This window comes from Schistocerca cancellata, chromosome 12 (assembly GCF_023864275.1).
Source record: "Schistocerca cancellata isolate TAMUIC-IGC-003103 chromosome 12, iqSchCanc2.1, whole genome shotgun sequence".
NCBI lineage: Eukaryota > Metazoa > Arthropoda > Insecta > Orthoptera > Acrididae > Schistocerca > Schistocerca cancellata.
In genome coordinates this window covers 127,376,866-127,394,264 of record NC_064637.1, presented here as the reverse complement: position 1 = coordinate 127,394,264, position 17,399 = coordinate 127,376,866, and the positions used below count along the sequence as shown (strand labels likewise).

Genomic DNA, 17,399 nt, shown 5'->3' with positions numbered 1-17,399 from the left:
CTACGGTCCCGCACACCGTTAGGCCGTCTTCCGCTCACGCCCCAACATCGTGCAGCCCGCCTCCAGTGGTGTCGCGACAGGCGTGAATGGAGGGACGAATGGAGACGTGTCGTCTTCAGCGATGAGAGTCGCTTCTGCCTTGGTGCCAAAGATGGTCGTATGCGTGTTTGGCGCCGTGCAGGTGAGCGCCACAATCAGGACTGCATACGACCGAGGCACACAGGGCCACACCCAGCATCATGGTGTGGGGAGCGATCTCCTACACTGGCCGTACACCACTGGTGATCGTCGAGGGGACACTGAATAGTGCACGGTACATCCAAACCGTCATCGAACCCATCGTTCTACCATTCCTAGACCGGCAAGGGAACTTGCTGTTCCAACAGGACAATGCACGTCCGCATGTATCCCGTGCCATCCAACGTGCTCTAGAAGGTGTAAGTCAACTACCCTGGCCAGCAAGATCTCCGGATCTGTCCCCCATTGAGCATGTTTGGGACTGGATGAAGCGTCGTCTCACGCGGTCTGCACGTCCAGCACGAACGCTGGTCCAACTGAGGCGCCAGGTGGAAATGGCATGGCAAGCCGTTCCACAGGACTACATCCAGCATCTCTACGATCGTCTCCATGGGAGAATAGCAGCCTGCATTGCTGCGAAAGGTGGATATACACTGTACTAGTGCCGACATTGTGCATGCTCTGTTGCCTGTGTCTATGTGCCTGTGGTTCTGTCAGTGTGATCATGTGATGTATCTGACCCCAGGAATGTGTCAATGAAGTTTCCCCTTCCTGGGACAATGGATTCACGGTGTTCTTATTTCAATTTCTAGGAGTGTACATTGTTCCGGCGTAACGACAAGCGCCGGCACGACGATCAAGAACAGAAGAGCAGAGAGGGCTGTGAGACGGCGTCAGCCAGCACGCTGACGGACCCGTCTCGAGGACGCACCGAGACAGTAGCGGCCTCTTCACGAAGAGAATACACTACTGGCCATTAAAATTGCTACACCAAGAATAAATGCAGATGATAAACGGGTATTCATTGGACAAATATATTATACGAGAACTGACATGTGACTACATTTTCACGAAATTTGTGTGTATAGATCCTGAGAAATCAGTACCCAGAACAACCACCTCTGGCCGTAATAACGGCCTTGATACGCCTGGGCATTGAGTAAAAAAGAGCTTGGATGGCGTGTACAGTTACAGCTGGCCATGCAGCTTCAACACGATACCACAGTTCAGGAGTAGTGACTGGCATCTTATGACGAGCCAGTTGCTCGGCCACCATTGACCAGACGTTTTCAGTTGGTGAGCGATCTGGAGAATGTGCTGGCCAGGGCAGCAGTCGAACATTTTCTGTATCCAGAAAGGCCCGTAAAGGACGTGCAACATGCTAAAATGTAGGGTTTCGCAGGGATCGGGTCGTAACACGTCTGAAATGTAACGTCCATTGTTCAGAGTGCCGTCTATGCGAGCAAGAGGTGACCGAGACGTGTAACCAATGGCACCCCATATCATCACGCCGGGTGATACGCCAGTATGGCGATGTCGAATACACGCTTACAATGTGCGTTCACCGCGATGTCGGCAAACACGGATGCGACCATCATGATGCTGTAAACAGAACCTGGATTCATCCGAAAAAATGACGTTTTGCCATTCGTGCAGCCAGGTTCGTCGTTCAGTACACCATCGCAGACGCTCCTGTCTGTGATGCGGCGTCAAGGGTAACCGCAGCCACGGTCTCCGAGCTGATAGTCCGTGCTCCTGCAAACGTCGTCGAACTGTTCGTGCAGATGGTTCTTGTCTTGCAAACGTCCCCATCTGTTGACTCAGGGATCGAGACGTGGCTGAACGATCCATTACAGCCAAACGGATAAGATGCCTGTCATCTCGACTGCTGGTGATACGAAGCTGTTGGGATGCAGCACTGCGTCCCGTATTACCCTCCTGAACCCACCGATTCCATATTCTGCTAACAGTCATTGGATCTCGACCAACGCGAGCAGCAATGTCGCGATACGATAAACCGCAATCGCGATAGGCTACAATCCGACCTTTATCAAAGTCGGAAACGTGATGGTACGCATTTCTCCTCCTTAGACGAGGCATCACAACTTTTCACCAGGCAACGCCGATCAACTGCTGTTTGTGTATGAGAAATCGGTTGGAAACTTTCCTCATGTCAGAACGTTGTAGGTGTCGCCACTGGCGCCAACCTTGTGTGAATGATCTGAAAAGCTAATCATTTGCATATCACAGCATCTTCTTCCTGTCGGTTCAATTTCACGTCTGCAGCATGTCATCTTCGTGGTGTAGTATTTTTAATGCCAGTAGTGTATAAGCGCCTCTCCGCCTACCCGAGGCCGGAATGGAATACGAGCTGTCAATACAAACGCTACAGTAGTGACTTATGAACTGTATTTCTTTGCTTGCATTGAAATTGTACATGGTGTTTAAAAAATGACCGGTATATTTGAAACGGTAATAAAAACTAAACGAGCAGCGATAGAAATACACAGTTTGTTGCAATATGCTTGGGACAACAGTACATCTTCAGGCAGACAAATTTTCGAAATTACAGTAGTTACAATTGTCAACAACAGATGGCGCTGCGGTCTGGGAAACTCTATAGTACGATATTTTCCACATATCCACCATGCGTAGGAATAATATGGCGTAGTCTCTGAATGAAATTACCCGAAACCTTTGACAACGTGTCTGGCGGAATGGCTTCACATGCAGATGAGATGTACTGCTTCAGCTGTTCAATTATTTCTGGATTCTGGCGGTACACCTGGTCTTTCAAGCGTCCCCACAGAAAGAAGTCACAGGGGTTCATGTCTGGCGAATAGGGAGGCCAATCCACGCCGCCTGCTGTATGTTTCGGATAGCCCAAAGCAAGCACACGATCATCGAAATATTCATTCAGGAAATTAAAGACATCGGCCGTGCGATGTGGCCGGGCACCATCTTGCATAAACCACGAGGTGTTCGCAGTGTCGTCTAAGGCAGTTTGTACCGCCATAAATTCACGAAGAATGTCCAGATAGCGTGATGCAGTAATCGTTTCGGATTTGAAAAATGGGCCAATGATTCCTTTGGAAGAAATGGCGGCCCAGACCAGTACTTTTTGAGGATGCAGGGACGATGGGACTGCAACATGGGGCTTTTCGGTTCCCCATATGCGCCAGTTCTGTTTATTGACGAAGCTGTCCAGGTAAAAATAAGCTTCGTCAGTAAACCAAATGCTGCCCACATGCATATCGCCGTCATCAATCCTGTGCACTATATCGTTAGCGAATGTCTGTCGTGCAGCAATGGTAGCGGCGCTGAGGGGTTGCCGCGTTTGAATTTTGTACGGATAGAGGTGTAAACTCTGGCGCATGAGACGATACGTGGACGTTGGCGTCATTTGGACCGCAGCTGCAACACGGCGAACGGAAACCCGAGGCCGCTGTCGGATCACCTGCTGCACTAGCTGCGCGTTGCCCTCTGTGGTTGCCGTACGCGGTCGCCCTACCTTTCCAGCACGTTCATCCGTCACGTTCCCAGTCCGTTGAAATTTTTCAAACAGATCCTTTATTGTACCGCTTTTCGGTCCTTTGGTTACATTAAACCTCCGTTGAAAACTTTGTGTTGTTGCAACAACACTGTGTTCTAGGCGGTGGAATTCCAACACCAGAAAAATCCTCTGTTCTAAGGAATAAACCATGTTGTCTACAGCACACTTGCACGTTGTGAACAGCACACGCTTACAGCAGAAAGACGACATACAGAATGGCGCACCCACAGACTGCGTTGTCTTCTATATCTTTCACATCACTTGCAGCGCCATCTGTTGTTGAAAATTGTAACTACTGTAATTTCGAAAGTTTGTCCGCCTGAAAATGTACTGTTGTCCCAAGCATATTGCAACAAACGGTGTATTTCTATCGCTGCTCGTTTAGTTTTTATTGCCGTTTCAAATATACTGGTCATTTTTGAAACACCCTGTATATGCAAAAGGACATTGATTATTTGCATGTCGCCATTTGCTTGCGACACACCTTTTGTGAATACGTAAAGTTAAGTATTGTCCACTTAACTTACTGTAATAAACTCCATTAATACATTTTGCTTGAATGGTGTAGCGATTCGAGAAAACAGCTACCTAGGCACCCTATATTACACGAGTGGGCAGACACAATCTACATGACATATGTTGCCCATAAATTGTGTGATCCTAATCTTAGAAGATAGACTTAGTACACTTGCACAACCTATTAATATTATTCGACGATACTCAGTTCCTATGCCTGGTAAGGTGACAAGTGGCAAATTTAATTCAGAGACTGTTGGAGGGAACTCAATTGCTAACCCCTTTAGTGGATGAGCCTTGATTGCTGTATTAAACTTAGTAGAAGAGTGGTGGTTTCACGTAGGATTTTTGCTGGTGTTTCTGTTTTGTCTATCCTATTCCGATTTGTGTGGCACTTAGATTTTGAATGTCACTCGTTCACATGAAAGTTGTATGTGAGATACTTATCTGATTCGAACAAAGAAAAGTCAAACCTAATTTCTGAGTTTGGACAGTAGAAAGCATTGAATCCCCACTGAAAGATATGCAAGTGGCGTAAATAGTAAAGAACTAGACATGTGGAGTAATCGGGTCTACTGCCGGATGTTTGTGTCACTCTGGCACAATATTTCGGCCACGTAACTCGTTGCCTTCTTCAGGTGCTACCTGAGACTGCCATGTTGGAGGATCTTGTCCAGTATTTATGCCCAGAGGGCGCTGGATGCTATGGTATGTTGAGGGGTTACACTCGTTTTAAATTCTCATTCTTATATAAATTCTCACATCAATTCTTATATTTCATGCATATGCTTATTCTTCAGGAAGACGATTAACTTTCAGTTTATTTTCTGTCTGGGGCAGCATTCTTTTATCCCCAGTGTTGTAATTCAATGGCAAAAAACACACACACAGTTTCTCTCTCTCTCTCTCTCTCTCTCTCTCACACACACACACACTCACACATACACACTCACACTTACAATCCCTCTCCCTCCCTTGCTCCCTCATGCTTTCCTCCTCTGTCCCTCTCCCTCTCTCTTTCTCTTACATACACGCCCTGTCACACACTCATCCTTACTTACACATACATTCTCTCTTCATTCTCTCAATCTCTTTCTCTCTCTCTCGTTCTCCCCTTCTCTCTCTCACTCTCTCTCTCTCTCTCACACACACACACTCACATTCACAAGCAGCTGAAAGTGTGTGGCATTCAGACCACCTTGATTTGCTGGAAGCTTGAGGAATTACAATAGATCCTATTCCTATTAGTGTGTATACATTCGTGAAAAACTGTGTGGGTTGACCACGTAGCTTACTCGAATGCCAGAGGAGCTGTGCCAGGTGGTGCTGGATCCAAGATTGACATTTTGAGCTCCTGCAAGTTCTTCAAGGTTCCCAGGGCAGTGAATGCTTCCACTGCTTCTTCCTCGTGTATGTTGTACTCAGAAAGTTCCAAACATTCCAAGCTGTCAGCACAGACTGACAGTAATGGAAGGATGCACCTGTGTAACAACAGAAATTTGAGATGGGAGAATAATATTGTAACTCCTCCAGCTGGAAACAGATCAATTGGTCGATACCTTTATTAGTGTGCATATTTCTTTTCCCATTTTGAAGCGTGTCTTTTCAGGCTGTTTAGTACGCATGTTCTTTGAAATTATTTTTCATATATACTGAATTTACTAATAACAATAATAAGAGGGAATAATTTAGTAACACTGGTTAAAAATAGCTAAGTATGAGATACGTAACTTTAACTGGAGCAACCATTGTCTGCAGAAGGAGTAGAAGGAGTGACTGTTAAAAATAACTTTTTGAAAACAGCCGCAAAGCGACCTTCTATTTTTTATTTACCGGTTTCACTCTTCAAATAAACAAGAGCATCATCAGAGTATATACTGTAACGGATACAAATTGCGACAATACTGAAAGCTTGCACTGACATTATGTAAAGTACATATTCTATTTCCAGCATCATGACTTATTTTTAAAAGTTGACTGACAGCATTAAAGGTTGCGTTTACAGTTGCCTGATAGGTCTAAACATTAAACTGCCTTTACTAGAACTTCCATTTAAACTACGTTTAAAATATAGTAGAAAAGAAGAAAAACCCACAAAACTTTTAAATGAACAGAACGAATTAACTTATGTGGGTCTTCCAGTTATCTGATGAAGTGTTGCAGATAAGCAACCAAAATATAATAAAGGGCATGTTATCCTAATAGAAATATTTCTAAACACGGTCGTTTAGAAAGCGTTTTGTTAAAGACATTTTTAAATATATATATTTTTATAACATATTTTGAAAGATATTTTAATTTTTACAGATGAACACATCTTTTTATAAAGATAAGCAGATATGTATGGATATGAGGTGTCTACATACACACTCATAAGAGAAGTGATTAAAATGTAAATTTTGTTTTCTGCAGTTGTAAATTATCTTTACAGACGTTACAACTACTGTTGTCCAGTCAATTTAATCTTTGGCGCTGTCAGTGTCAAAATTTATTAATGTACTTTAAACTATATTAAATCTAAGTATTAGAGGACAGATAGTTTAACCTCTAGAGCTATCAGCCAACTTTAAATGCAATCTTTAGTACTGTGAGCCAACTATAAACGTAAGTCACCATATTGGAAATAGAATACTTACTGCACATAATGTCAGTTTAAGTTTTCCATATTATCTCAATTTGCATTTTACATTGGATATACTGATGATGATCTTGTTCGTTTGGAGAGCGAAACTAGTAAATAAAAAATACAAAGTGCAACTTGTGGTTGTTTTCAATCACTTAGATACTTAACTGCTAATGTTATATAAAAGTTGACAATATTTGTTTTGCTTCTTTATAAGTAAACCCAGATTGTTTACGAATTTAATTGTGTGGTACATTAGTGGCCTCATTTGGATAAGTGTTGAAGGCCAATATTACTCACATCAATTCAATTACGAAAATATTATTCAAATTGAATGTCTAAATTTGAATTTTGGCGAAATTAAAACCATTTCATTAGATGAAACTTGATTTCTCAAGAAAGATTAGTACTTAAATGACATAAAATGTAACAAAAAATATGAAATATTGTAATGGACCAAAATTAATTGCATTTGATCTAAACAACAATGTAACATGTTAAGTTTGTTGGAACTCCACCACTGACAATGGCTGTCATAGAGAGAAAACTCTCTGATTAGCGATAGCAACCTGGTGTGGAATATCTAAGGAGCTATGATTCAGTGTGATTCAGTGTGCTTTATTCTAGCCATGAACCTCGACGTGAATTCATCCTGTGTCAGTTACAAATAAAGTGCAAGTTACACCTAAATGTGTCGTCACTAAAAGTTACTTTTATCCCATTCTGGGGTAAAATTTACATTGGTGGCCCATGAGGACCACATATGCCCCATCTGAACACTTCTACGTTTCCAGTTCAGATATTATGTCGACGATGGAGTCATCTTGCAACTGTCAGTTACCAAAATTCCTATGAAAAGACTGACTTTCACACAGGTGTGTGTTCAGTGCTTCGCAGTGAAATACTCAGAAAGTGATCCTGTCAAGCAGAACAATGATCACTCTCAGCCCCATGTCACCTGTTCTGACAATGATACCTATGGTGCTGAACAAGGAACGCTACAGACAATCTGCTGGGTTACACCATTCTCGACTTTACTTTGCGTGCATATCATTCAGATACTGTGCACCAGCATCTTGGACATGTAAATCCTCGAAGGTTCACTAATGCCATGCCTCCCGTGACACATCCATCCGATCTTGAACACCCCATTCACACTGCTTACCTAGTCCAGACATTGTCCTAGCCATCAGCACTATCGTGCACCGACTCCACCATTCAGTTTGGTTCAGCATTTATGCTGCCTCCATTCAGCCCAGACCAACCTAAAATGTGATTGGCAATTGCTGAGTGCATTCTGGTCACCCACAGTCTCTTGGACAACAGTGCGAAATTCGTCGCTTTGCTCAGCCACATCAGTGAAAACGCTGACATAATCAGTGATGTTTTTCTGGTTCACCCAGATTGCGCCACAAAGTGTGCACTACTCCAATGCATTTCACAGACATTGGAGCAGTAATTAAAACAGGTCTTCTACAATGCATTTCGCAGCTTTGGCGCCAGTTGCCTACATTGTCAGGTACCAATCTTACGCTAGATCTATGGATGACAGCTATCACTGATACAACCGGTTTTCTGTTATATCAGTTTTTTTTCCCACCTCACTTTAACCTGACTGTTAAAACCGCTTAAAATAACCGGTTTCTGAAATAACCGATTTTACGTCTATTATTCCTATTATTCTCTGTAATAAACGTAGGAATCGAACAAAGATTGAAAAATTTGACTCAGTTTCCGGATCAGTAGAGTAAAAATATTGAATTAAAATGGAAAAATAAAAGAAAACGTAGTCTATTCACAATTACCCACTTTTCTCGAAAAGTGACTAGTGGTTGAGTACTACGAAAAATCCCGGTATTCTCACACTGATTCTAATTTTTTTAAAACTCTGCTCAAATATCCTGTTGTAATCGGAGATCATACCACTATTTGGGTATTACGAATAGCCAGTGCTAAAAGATTAAAACTGAGGTAAAGGACTCTATTTTTCGTGTTAATCTGTTCGTTTTCAAGGGCTACTAGAAGATAGAGGCATATTATGAAGACACAGGCAACAGATCAGTTACTTTCTATTTTCTTTGTATACTATTAATGAATTCTTGTTAAGTTTTAATTTATTACTGTAACCATAATTTCCTTCCTCTTTTGTTATTTCATAGAAATAGCAGAGAAATATTTAGTCATTCAGTGCAAATGAAGCATTGTACTTCATTGCTACGACAGTTTGTAAAGATATTCCCAGGCTATGGCTGATGGCATTCTGCAACACAACGGATGTCTGGCGACGACAGCGATAAATTACCGTATAGACCAGGTGGGGGAAACTCTTGCATACTACACATATTAAGAGCGCAAGCAAAGTTGACACTCGGCGCGGCGGCTGATGGGAGCGACTGTAAAGTCATTTCCCATATACAGCCGCTCGCATCAGCAAGCACGCCGAGTGTCAACTTAGTTTGCGCGTTTAATCACCACCACCTAAAGAGAAGGCCGCGGCGCGCTCTTGTGACGTCACGCAAAGCGGGCCAGAGTTGGATTGGCGCTGCGCTTAAAGAATCGAGACGCACGGCCTGCAAATCTTTGTCAAAAGGTTTTACAGAACATATTCCGTAAAAAATAATTAATTTCTGAAATACTTTTAGCTTTATATGGCAGCTTCATGATGAAGTGCCAATCATTTCGATAATGGTCATAACTATTGTGGTATTTCACAGATGAGTATCAAATTTGAGAACGTTGCCATCAAAAATAGAGGTCGCTATGAATTTGTGTTTGATGCATATTACACATTCTATTGCTGAGTATGAACGAAACGAGATCTTGGCAAATGATACCACGCAAAGAGGAGAGTACTTTGCCGAATGGTTAAAATAAGTAACTTTATCAATCGCGATATAGCAGAAACTATAGTTTATAATTCTTTTTTACCGGTAATGTAATTGCATAAGACTTATCAATAGCCAGTGAAAACGTACGAGTGCGGGATGTAAATAATATTGCGATATACATGATAAAACAAGGTACATTTGTGAAAAATGCACTGTGATAAAGTACATTCTTTCTGGACGAGACAACTATTATTTACACTCACTTGAAAAATTCTGCACTAATACAGTGTATAATATTAAATTCCCCTGCCTTCAGTATCCTAAATAAATATTGTGTAGCTGTTTATAGAGCTCCCTCAGGAAAGCTGAGTACATTCCCCAAGCAAACAATCACTTTCAACTCACCTCACAAAAACAATTATGCGTTGTTATTGTAATGTAAATTTTCTTTCCTGTAAAAATATGGCAGATTTTGAGCATAAGTCAACAGTGAAAATCTACAAACCTTCAGCAAACATTTGCAGCAGTTGGAATGAGACAATGTGTCAAGCTAAAAACGTCAATAATAAATTTAACCTATTTCTAGATTAATTTGTTCCATTGTTTGACACATCGAAAAATAGCACAGATATGCTTCATACAGAGAGATCGCTTTTTAAACATGAAAACAGCAGTTTCAACATTCTTTAGCACTCATGCTAACTAATGCGAGAGTGAAAAACAACACCCACTCACAAATAGAGAATAAAACATATCGGTAACGCATAACAAAATACGAACTGCAGAGAAATTTAAACACGAATAAAAAGTAACACGAGCCACAAATTTATATTTCGTTTTCAAAATCGAAATAAAGCCACTTGATAACGAATACTAGGCCTACTTACTGCGAACTTTTGCTCACAATTTTAGTCAAATGTATCCAAAATGCAAGATATTCCACCAGAAAAAATAACAATTGTACTAGGTATATAGTTTTTACATACCTTCGTTTGCTCAGTGGGTTGGAAATTGTCCCGATGAATCGCTGAAAGACATTTCCAACGCAGATTCGCATCTTTCGGAAAGGAAAACAACATTACTTTCGGTCGAGTTCCGTAATTCACACGACACCTTGGCACACAGCACTTGTAAACCATGTTCACAGTAGCTTCACTACACGCAAACACTGTAATCGCTAGTTTTAAGCACGAATATAGCACTCGATCCAACAAACGTGTAGATAAACAAACGCTTCGAAACGCAACATGGTGGCCCGCTTGGAGTGACGTCACGACCTGCTTTGAATTTCGCGCCGCGGCCTTGTCTCTAGGTGGTGGTGGTTTAATACATGCATACTTTAAGCCACAACACATGGCAACAGGGACGTCATAGTCTCAGCAGTGATGTACCAATTCTTATGCTATGCAATTCTTGCACGACAGTTCGGCATAGTTATTAAAATAGCCCTGGTCGCTTTCACCATTTTCTGTAGTAACGCAATATTTAAACCAATGCAAATTTACGACTAAAAATTACTCCTATTTTTAAAAAGGTTTATTTAAAAACGAAAAATTGTAGCATTGCTGCTACGGCGAACTGATATTTCAGTTTTTCATTCGGTTATTAGCAAAAAATAAAAAAAAAACTCCTGTTACAATCGAGATCAAACAAATATCGAAAAAACCGGTTATTCGGAACTAAAATACCGGCATCGGTTTTAACTGATCGGTTTTTCTCATCGCTATCCGTACCACGCACTTTGGACTCTGTAGAGCGTCAGGCTCCCACCCAATACACGACTGGCGATAATTTCACACACATGCTAATCACTGTAAAGAAAGGCAGAAATGATTTGTACACTTTTGCAACGCCAACAATGTATAAACACTAAAAACAACAAGGTCCCCAACCATGATTCACTACAGTAGAGATGGGCAAACTGAAACATGTAAATGTTTCGAAACAAATGAAACAGTACAATGTAATGTTTCGATACGGTGTTTCGAAACAGTGAAACAGTTTGTTTTGTAATCTAATAAACCTACACATTTTCTCATCTTGAATGTCTACTCTATAAATATGTCCATATAAACACAAATGAGGTGCGAGAGCGCTAATCATATCGCAGAAAGTATGAAACTATCACTTAGGCGTCTTGGCAGTTTCGTATTTCCTGCAGCAGATGCGCTGCTTTTGTGTCATGTGACTTTCATACTTTTCAATTGGCTGAGGAAAGCCTTAGCTGAAGACAGAAGAACCACCACGAACGGAACTGGAGGTGGGAGCAAACTGCAGAAACAACAGATATGCTACTGGGATTCCCACATTCCATTAGTATGGCTAATATACCCATCCTGCTAATTTCCATGCACACAAAGGGAATCATTGTGGATAATAGACACAGTGACTATAGACTCACAAATAACGCCAAATAATTCGAATAAATAACAAAATATAACAGAAAAAAATTGTGTTTCAAGGTGTTTCGAACCGTTACTATGAATTTACGATGCTTCCCGTTCACCATTACACTATCAGTGATATGTCAAACAGATTGCTTGCAATTATACCTACATCAAATTTATATACATGTCTAATAACTGTCACTCTACGCCTTTTTTATTTAAAATGTTGTAGTCTTACTTGCGTTTCTTAATATGATTACTGTACATGAACAGAGAAGCGTATGTTATAAACAAAGTGTAATTTAACTGAATGATTTTCACATATTTATTATTTTGAATGCGAATAGTATGCGTTGTTTTATTGTTTGGTTAGTGTTTATAAAGCAGATGTTACGCCATTTCGGAATGGGACATTCAGCTAGAAACGAAGCTTTAGTTTCGGATATCTTGAGCTTCATGCTATTGCTTGTCAAAAGATTTCGACACTCTTGAAAGTGTTTCATGAAGTGGTATGTTGTGTTTCAGTACCTGTGCCGAGCCCGAATCTCGTCCGACACAGAGCGGAATGAAACATCACTGTTTCGATACAATTAGTCCGTTCCAGGCGCAGGTGGACTGAAACAGTCTTATTTTGAAACAACGATACAGTTTCTGTGTCTGTGGCTCGAGATCCGAGACAAGGGCGGAATGAAACACCACTGTTTCGAAACAGTGAACCATAGCCGTTCCGAAACACTGAAACAGTTCCAGGTATCGATACACTGTATCGAAACATAGAAACAGTGGCCAAGTCTACACTACAGCTACACCATGGCAACCAGTTAGATGCAGCTGAACCATACCAACCACAACCCACCAACACCGAGCGTGACACAACTCCTCCACAGCGTACAAGTCACAGCAGCTAACCACCTGGAACTGGAACACTCACACACCTGACGAGCCTGCCCCCTGCTCTGACATTCCTGGAGTGGCCTCTGCTGGTTCCACACACAGTTCAGTGGCGCAGTGTGCAACTGCCGGCCACCATGTGATTTCACAAACGAGAAGTGCAATCCACAGTGGGTGCAGTGGGTCATGGCGACAACTGAAGTCGCCTCACCTTGCAACACATCGGTGAAACATCTCACACACCACCTTTTCAGCAGAATCGCAGACTTTGCGTCTTCCACTGCATACATAGGCAGTATTTTGTTATCAACTTGGGTTCGGTCGTGAGGACCTCGCCTGCTGTACATTTTCCAGTGAAAAACAACACACCCATCATCCAGCTCCATGTGCCAAATGACTCCCCTATTACCGTCTATAGATCTCCATCTCATACCTTAGGTCTCGGCTTTGGAACTTCCTCATTACAGATGCCACTAAACTGGTACTAGGAGCTGACTCTCTCTGACACTTGCCTCTATTGCTGGGTTTAGCACGTGGCACACTGCATTATGAAGATGGTGGTCACTCCATTCATCGTGTCATTGGTTATGGGCCACACCAGCACAGCAGGCTTCAACCACCTCTCTCAAAACGCCACATCACTGTCCCAACTGCAACAACTCCAACAATTTTAGGTTGACACGAGGTTTGAGTTGTCAAATCTGTGGGACGAAAGTGAAACCGTATGATGAACCATTTGTTCAGCATTGGATGAATACGCTTCCACACGATGCCAACGAGCCTCTACTTTGACGTAACAATCTCATCCCGCCGATTCCAACACATTATCCCAGCCGAAATGCCGTACGACAGGGACACTTACCATCACAGTACACACAATAACACAACCCAGGTTAGTAATGTACATCTTGAAAGTGATTTATTACACGAAAAAGAGGATGTTGATGATAGGAAAGCTGGCCAACCTTTTGTAAAAATAAGAGTCTATGGTAGGGAAGATACAGCTCTTTTGGATATTGATAGTGAAATTAGTGCAGTAGCTGAAGAGTTTTAATATTGTATAAAACGTGGTAATGAGGTGATGGATGCACCAGTGTTACGATTGAAAATAATGGGTGCTACAGGTAAACTAAATGACGTTGTTAAGTGTCAGTGATGAGAAACACCAGGGGATTCACTATTCTTTAGTGAATATGTGTCATAGAGTGCATAGGGCCCAGAGCTGTAGCAGTGCTATTTCTTCTTTAGTTTTCCGTGCTCCTACCTACTCTTTTACTGTCCTGTTGTCTGTCTTAATTACTCTTTGACTATCAGGCTATCCAGACTGTGGAGTAAGTAGAGATAATCAGATTTACTATTTTATATAAAGGTGACAATTTACTAATGATGACAGGATATGAGTTGAAGATAGAAGAGTGGTTGGGAAATCAATGAAAAGAGGTAAATTGTCAGGAGGATAATACCTGGTGAAATCAAATGAGGTACAGTTTTGTGGGGCTTGTCCATAGGTAGATGTATTTGTCCACCAACTGGGAGTAGAAGGAAGGAATTGATGCATAATGTTTAAGGCGCTTTGAGAACATAATTTACACAATTAAGTGAAGTATTTAAGGAAAAATTCTGTGTAGAAGAATTTTGTAATCTACTGAATCGAGATACTGATTTGCAGTGAACAGTAAGACGACTTGTGGTGTAAGATGTTTGGTAATATGACGATAATTTTAATCAGTTGCTTTAGAACTCAGTTAATGAGTGACTTCTAAAAGATATAAGAACAGAGAAGAAAAATTCAGGCAAAGAGAAGAATTTAACAGGTATGCTAGAGACTGAACTAGACTCAATGATACAGAGACACAAAGTTAAATGGTTACAAGGACATTTCAAAGTGTGTTAAGAGTGTGATCTGATGTGTATAAAATTAGTCTCTAGGGATATTGTGTGAAATTATTGCGATTAGTTTATTGGACACCCAAGAGTGTCTAATTAAAAAAAAGTAAGTCTTTCCTGTAGACAAGAGACTAATGTGGTTAGAGTCCAGTGGTTCTGTACAAGATTGTTGTAACTATTGTTTAAGTAGCAATTCTCTTTTTTTGATACTATTCATACATTTCTGAGGGATGGATGTTCAAAATATAGAGAATAATCAGTGTTTAAATATTTTGCTTAATTAGTGTCATATTGCAAATAATTTTTTTGAAGTTCTGTGGTCACTGCTGCTAGACAGGTTTCACAGTATTCCATGGCAGATTTAAGTATTGATGCAAAAAGTTGTGAGTAATAAATTCGAATTTTTCAGGTAGATACATGCTAGAATACTAAATAATTTTATAAGGCCTATAGTCTCACATGTGTCGAAGACTTTTGTCTTGAGAGGTTCATGAAAACATCTCATGATAAAAGGGGAGCATATGTGAAGACATCGCTAGTTGCGACCTATACACGAGCTATTTCTGTTTTCTTTCTTGCTTTCTTTCTTTTTTCGTAGTTATACATGAATTTCTGGCGATATTGCATAGTGTTCATTTTGTTCAATAATTTGATAAGTACTGTTTGTTGAAAATAATAAAATACAAATTATATAATTTCCTTATTGGACATTAGTAATTAGATTTTCTTGTTTATTGATTATATGAAATATTTTGATTCTTCGTTTGTCATTTATTGCATTAAGTGTGATTGGAATGACTTTGTGAAGTTAAATGTATGCTGAGATATTGTACAAGAAGAGTGAGAGAGCGAGAGCCATCAGAATATCGATTGTGACGGTCGAACAATGTGATGCTGCACTCATGTTCGTACCAAGGAGGAAGGAGGTTAAAAGTGTGCTGTGTAGTGTCGTGGAACAATCGGTACCAACGCAACTGATTAAGGATGAGATAAATATTTGCTCTTTCATGTAATGGCAGGTAAGAATGTTTAAAGTGTACAGAGAAGTTGGACTGTGTAAAACTGCTAAACGAACTGTGTCGTGTAACTACGACACTATAGCTATGGACAAATGACGTTGAAGTTATAGTGTTTGCTGTGACTACGCCATGGGCATTTTAAATACTTTATAATATCAAGGCATATTCGGGCCGTCACTGACTACCGTGTGCATGAACTGTTAATTTGCCACAGGCGTATAGAAACTGTTTACTATGAGAGTGCATGTTAGTGCCAACAGTGGAGAGTTTGAGGTTGCATTATTCGCCTGGTAAACCACGATCCAAATAACTTTAAAACGCTCTACTGAACTGTGTTACTTCAGCGTTGTGCATGAGAGACAAAATAAATCGCACGTGCAAAGCTGAATGTTGGCAGCAACTCTAACAAAGTCCAACTGCAACAATAAGCTGCCGACGACGTTGCACCTCACCGCCTGCATCGTAACAGATAAGGATAGCTGCTTTAGCTCGCGTCAAAGACTAAAACAACTATTAAAATTGTAAGCTTTCTATTTGGAACTTGTTCAAAGAAACTAATCTTTCATTTATTTCTTCTGCAAAATAAATGTCATATAATTAAATGTTTCCCTAAGACATTTAAGTCTCTTCATTATCTACGATAATATTCGAAGGAGAAGAAATGAACTATGAGCCACAGCCGGGACTCGAACCGGTTCTTCTTGCTTGCTAGGCAGAAATGCTAACTATTGCACCACCACAGCACAATGGTCAGCATTTCTGCACAAACTACCCAAATTGAGTGCCCTCCTCAAGACAAACTTCAATTCATATCTTCTGCTTATTTTCTCTTACATCATCACTACTGCCAGGGCTCTCTGACATTGGAATAGAACCCCTGCGTTGCACGTAATGGGACAGTCCTGTACCATAGGAAATCTTATAGATCTTCTCATTACATGTTTTCCTAAGACATTTAAGTCTCTTCATTATCTGTGATGATGTAAGGGAAAATAAGCAGAAGATGAATTGAAGTTTTTGTTGGAAAGGGCGCTTAACTTGGGTAGTTTGTGTAGGAACAATTCCCATTCTGCTGTGGTGGTGCAGTGGTTAGCATTTCTGCCTAGTAAGGAAGGCAACCCAGGTTCGATGCCTGGTGGCACCACGAATTTTAATTCATTTCTTCTGCTTTGATCATTATCATAGATAATGAAGAGACTTAAATGTCTCACCGAAACATTTACTTATGAGATCTATAAGATCTCCTATGGTACAGGACTTTCCCATTACATCCAACGCTGGGGTGCTATTCCAGTGTCGGAGAGCCCTGGCAGAAGTGACAATGTAAGGAAAAATAAGCAGAAGATTGAATTGAAGTTCGTGTTGGGGAGGGCACTCAACGTGGATGTTTGTGCAGAAATGGTGGCCATTGTGCTGTGGTGGTGCAATTGTTAGCATTTCGGCCCAGCAAGCAGGAAGACCTAGGTTCGAGTCGCGGCCGCGGCACAAATTTTATTTCATTTCTTCTGCTTTGATCGTTATTGTAAACAAATTTCGGCGAAATTTTGTTATTAATATAGATCTTTTTCACTTCCATTAGTGTAGTTGTTTCCAAGCAGCAGCAGCAGCAACACTCTGTCTTCAGGCCACAAATGGCCCATTTGGACCATCCGACCGCCGTATCATCCTCAGATCAGG

General features: G+C 41.1%; 1 protein-coding gene across 3 annotated transcripts in view; it reads right to left on the bottom strand.

Moving 5' to 3' along the window:
* LOC126109715 (F-box/LRR-repeat protein fbxl-1-like) overlaps positions 1-17,399 on the bottom strand; it is a 141,812-nt gene that overhangs the window by 36,870 nt on the left and 87,543 nt on the right. For 2 of the 3 annotated variants that reach the window (XM_049914769.1, XM_049914771.1), the window contains one exon: positions 5,383-5,568. The exons of the other annotated variant lie outside the window; for it this stretch is intronic. In XM_049914769.1, coding sequence (XP_049770726.1) covers positions 5,383-5,568 — 186 coding nt within the window. The remainder of the gene's footprint in view (positions 1-5,382; positions 5,569-17,399) is intronic. 3 annotated transcript variants of the gene reach the window in all.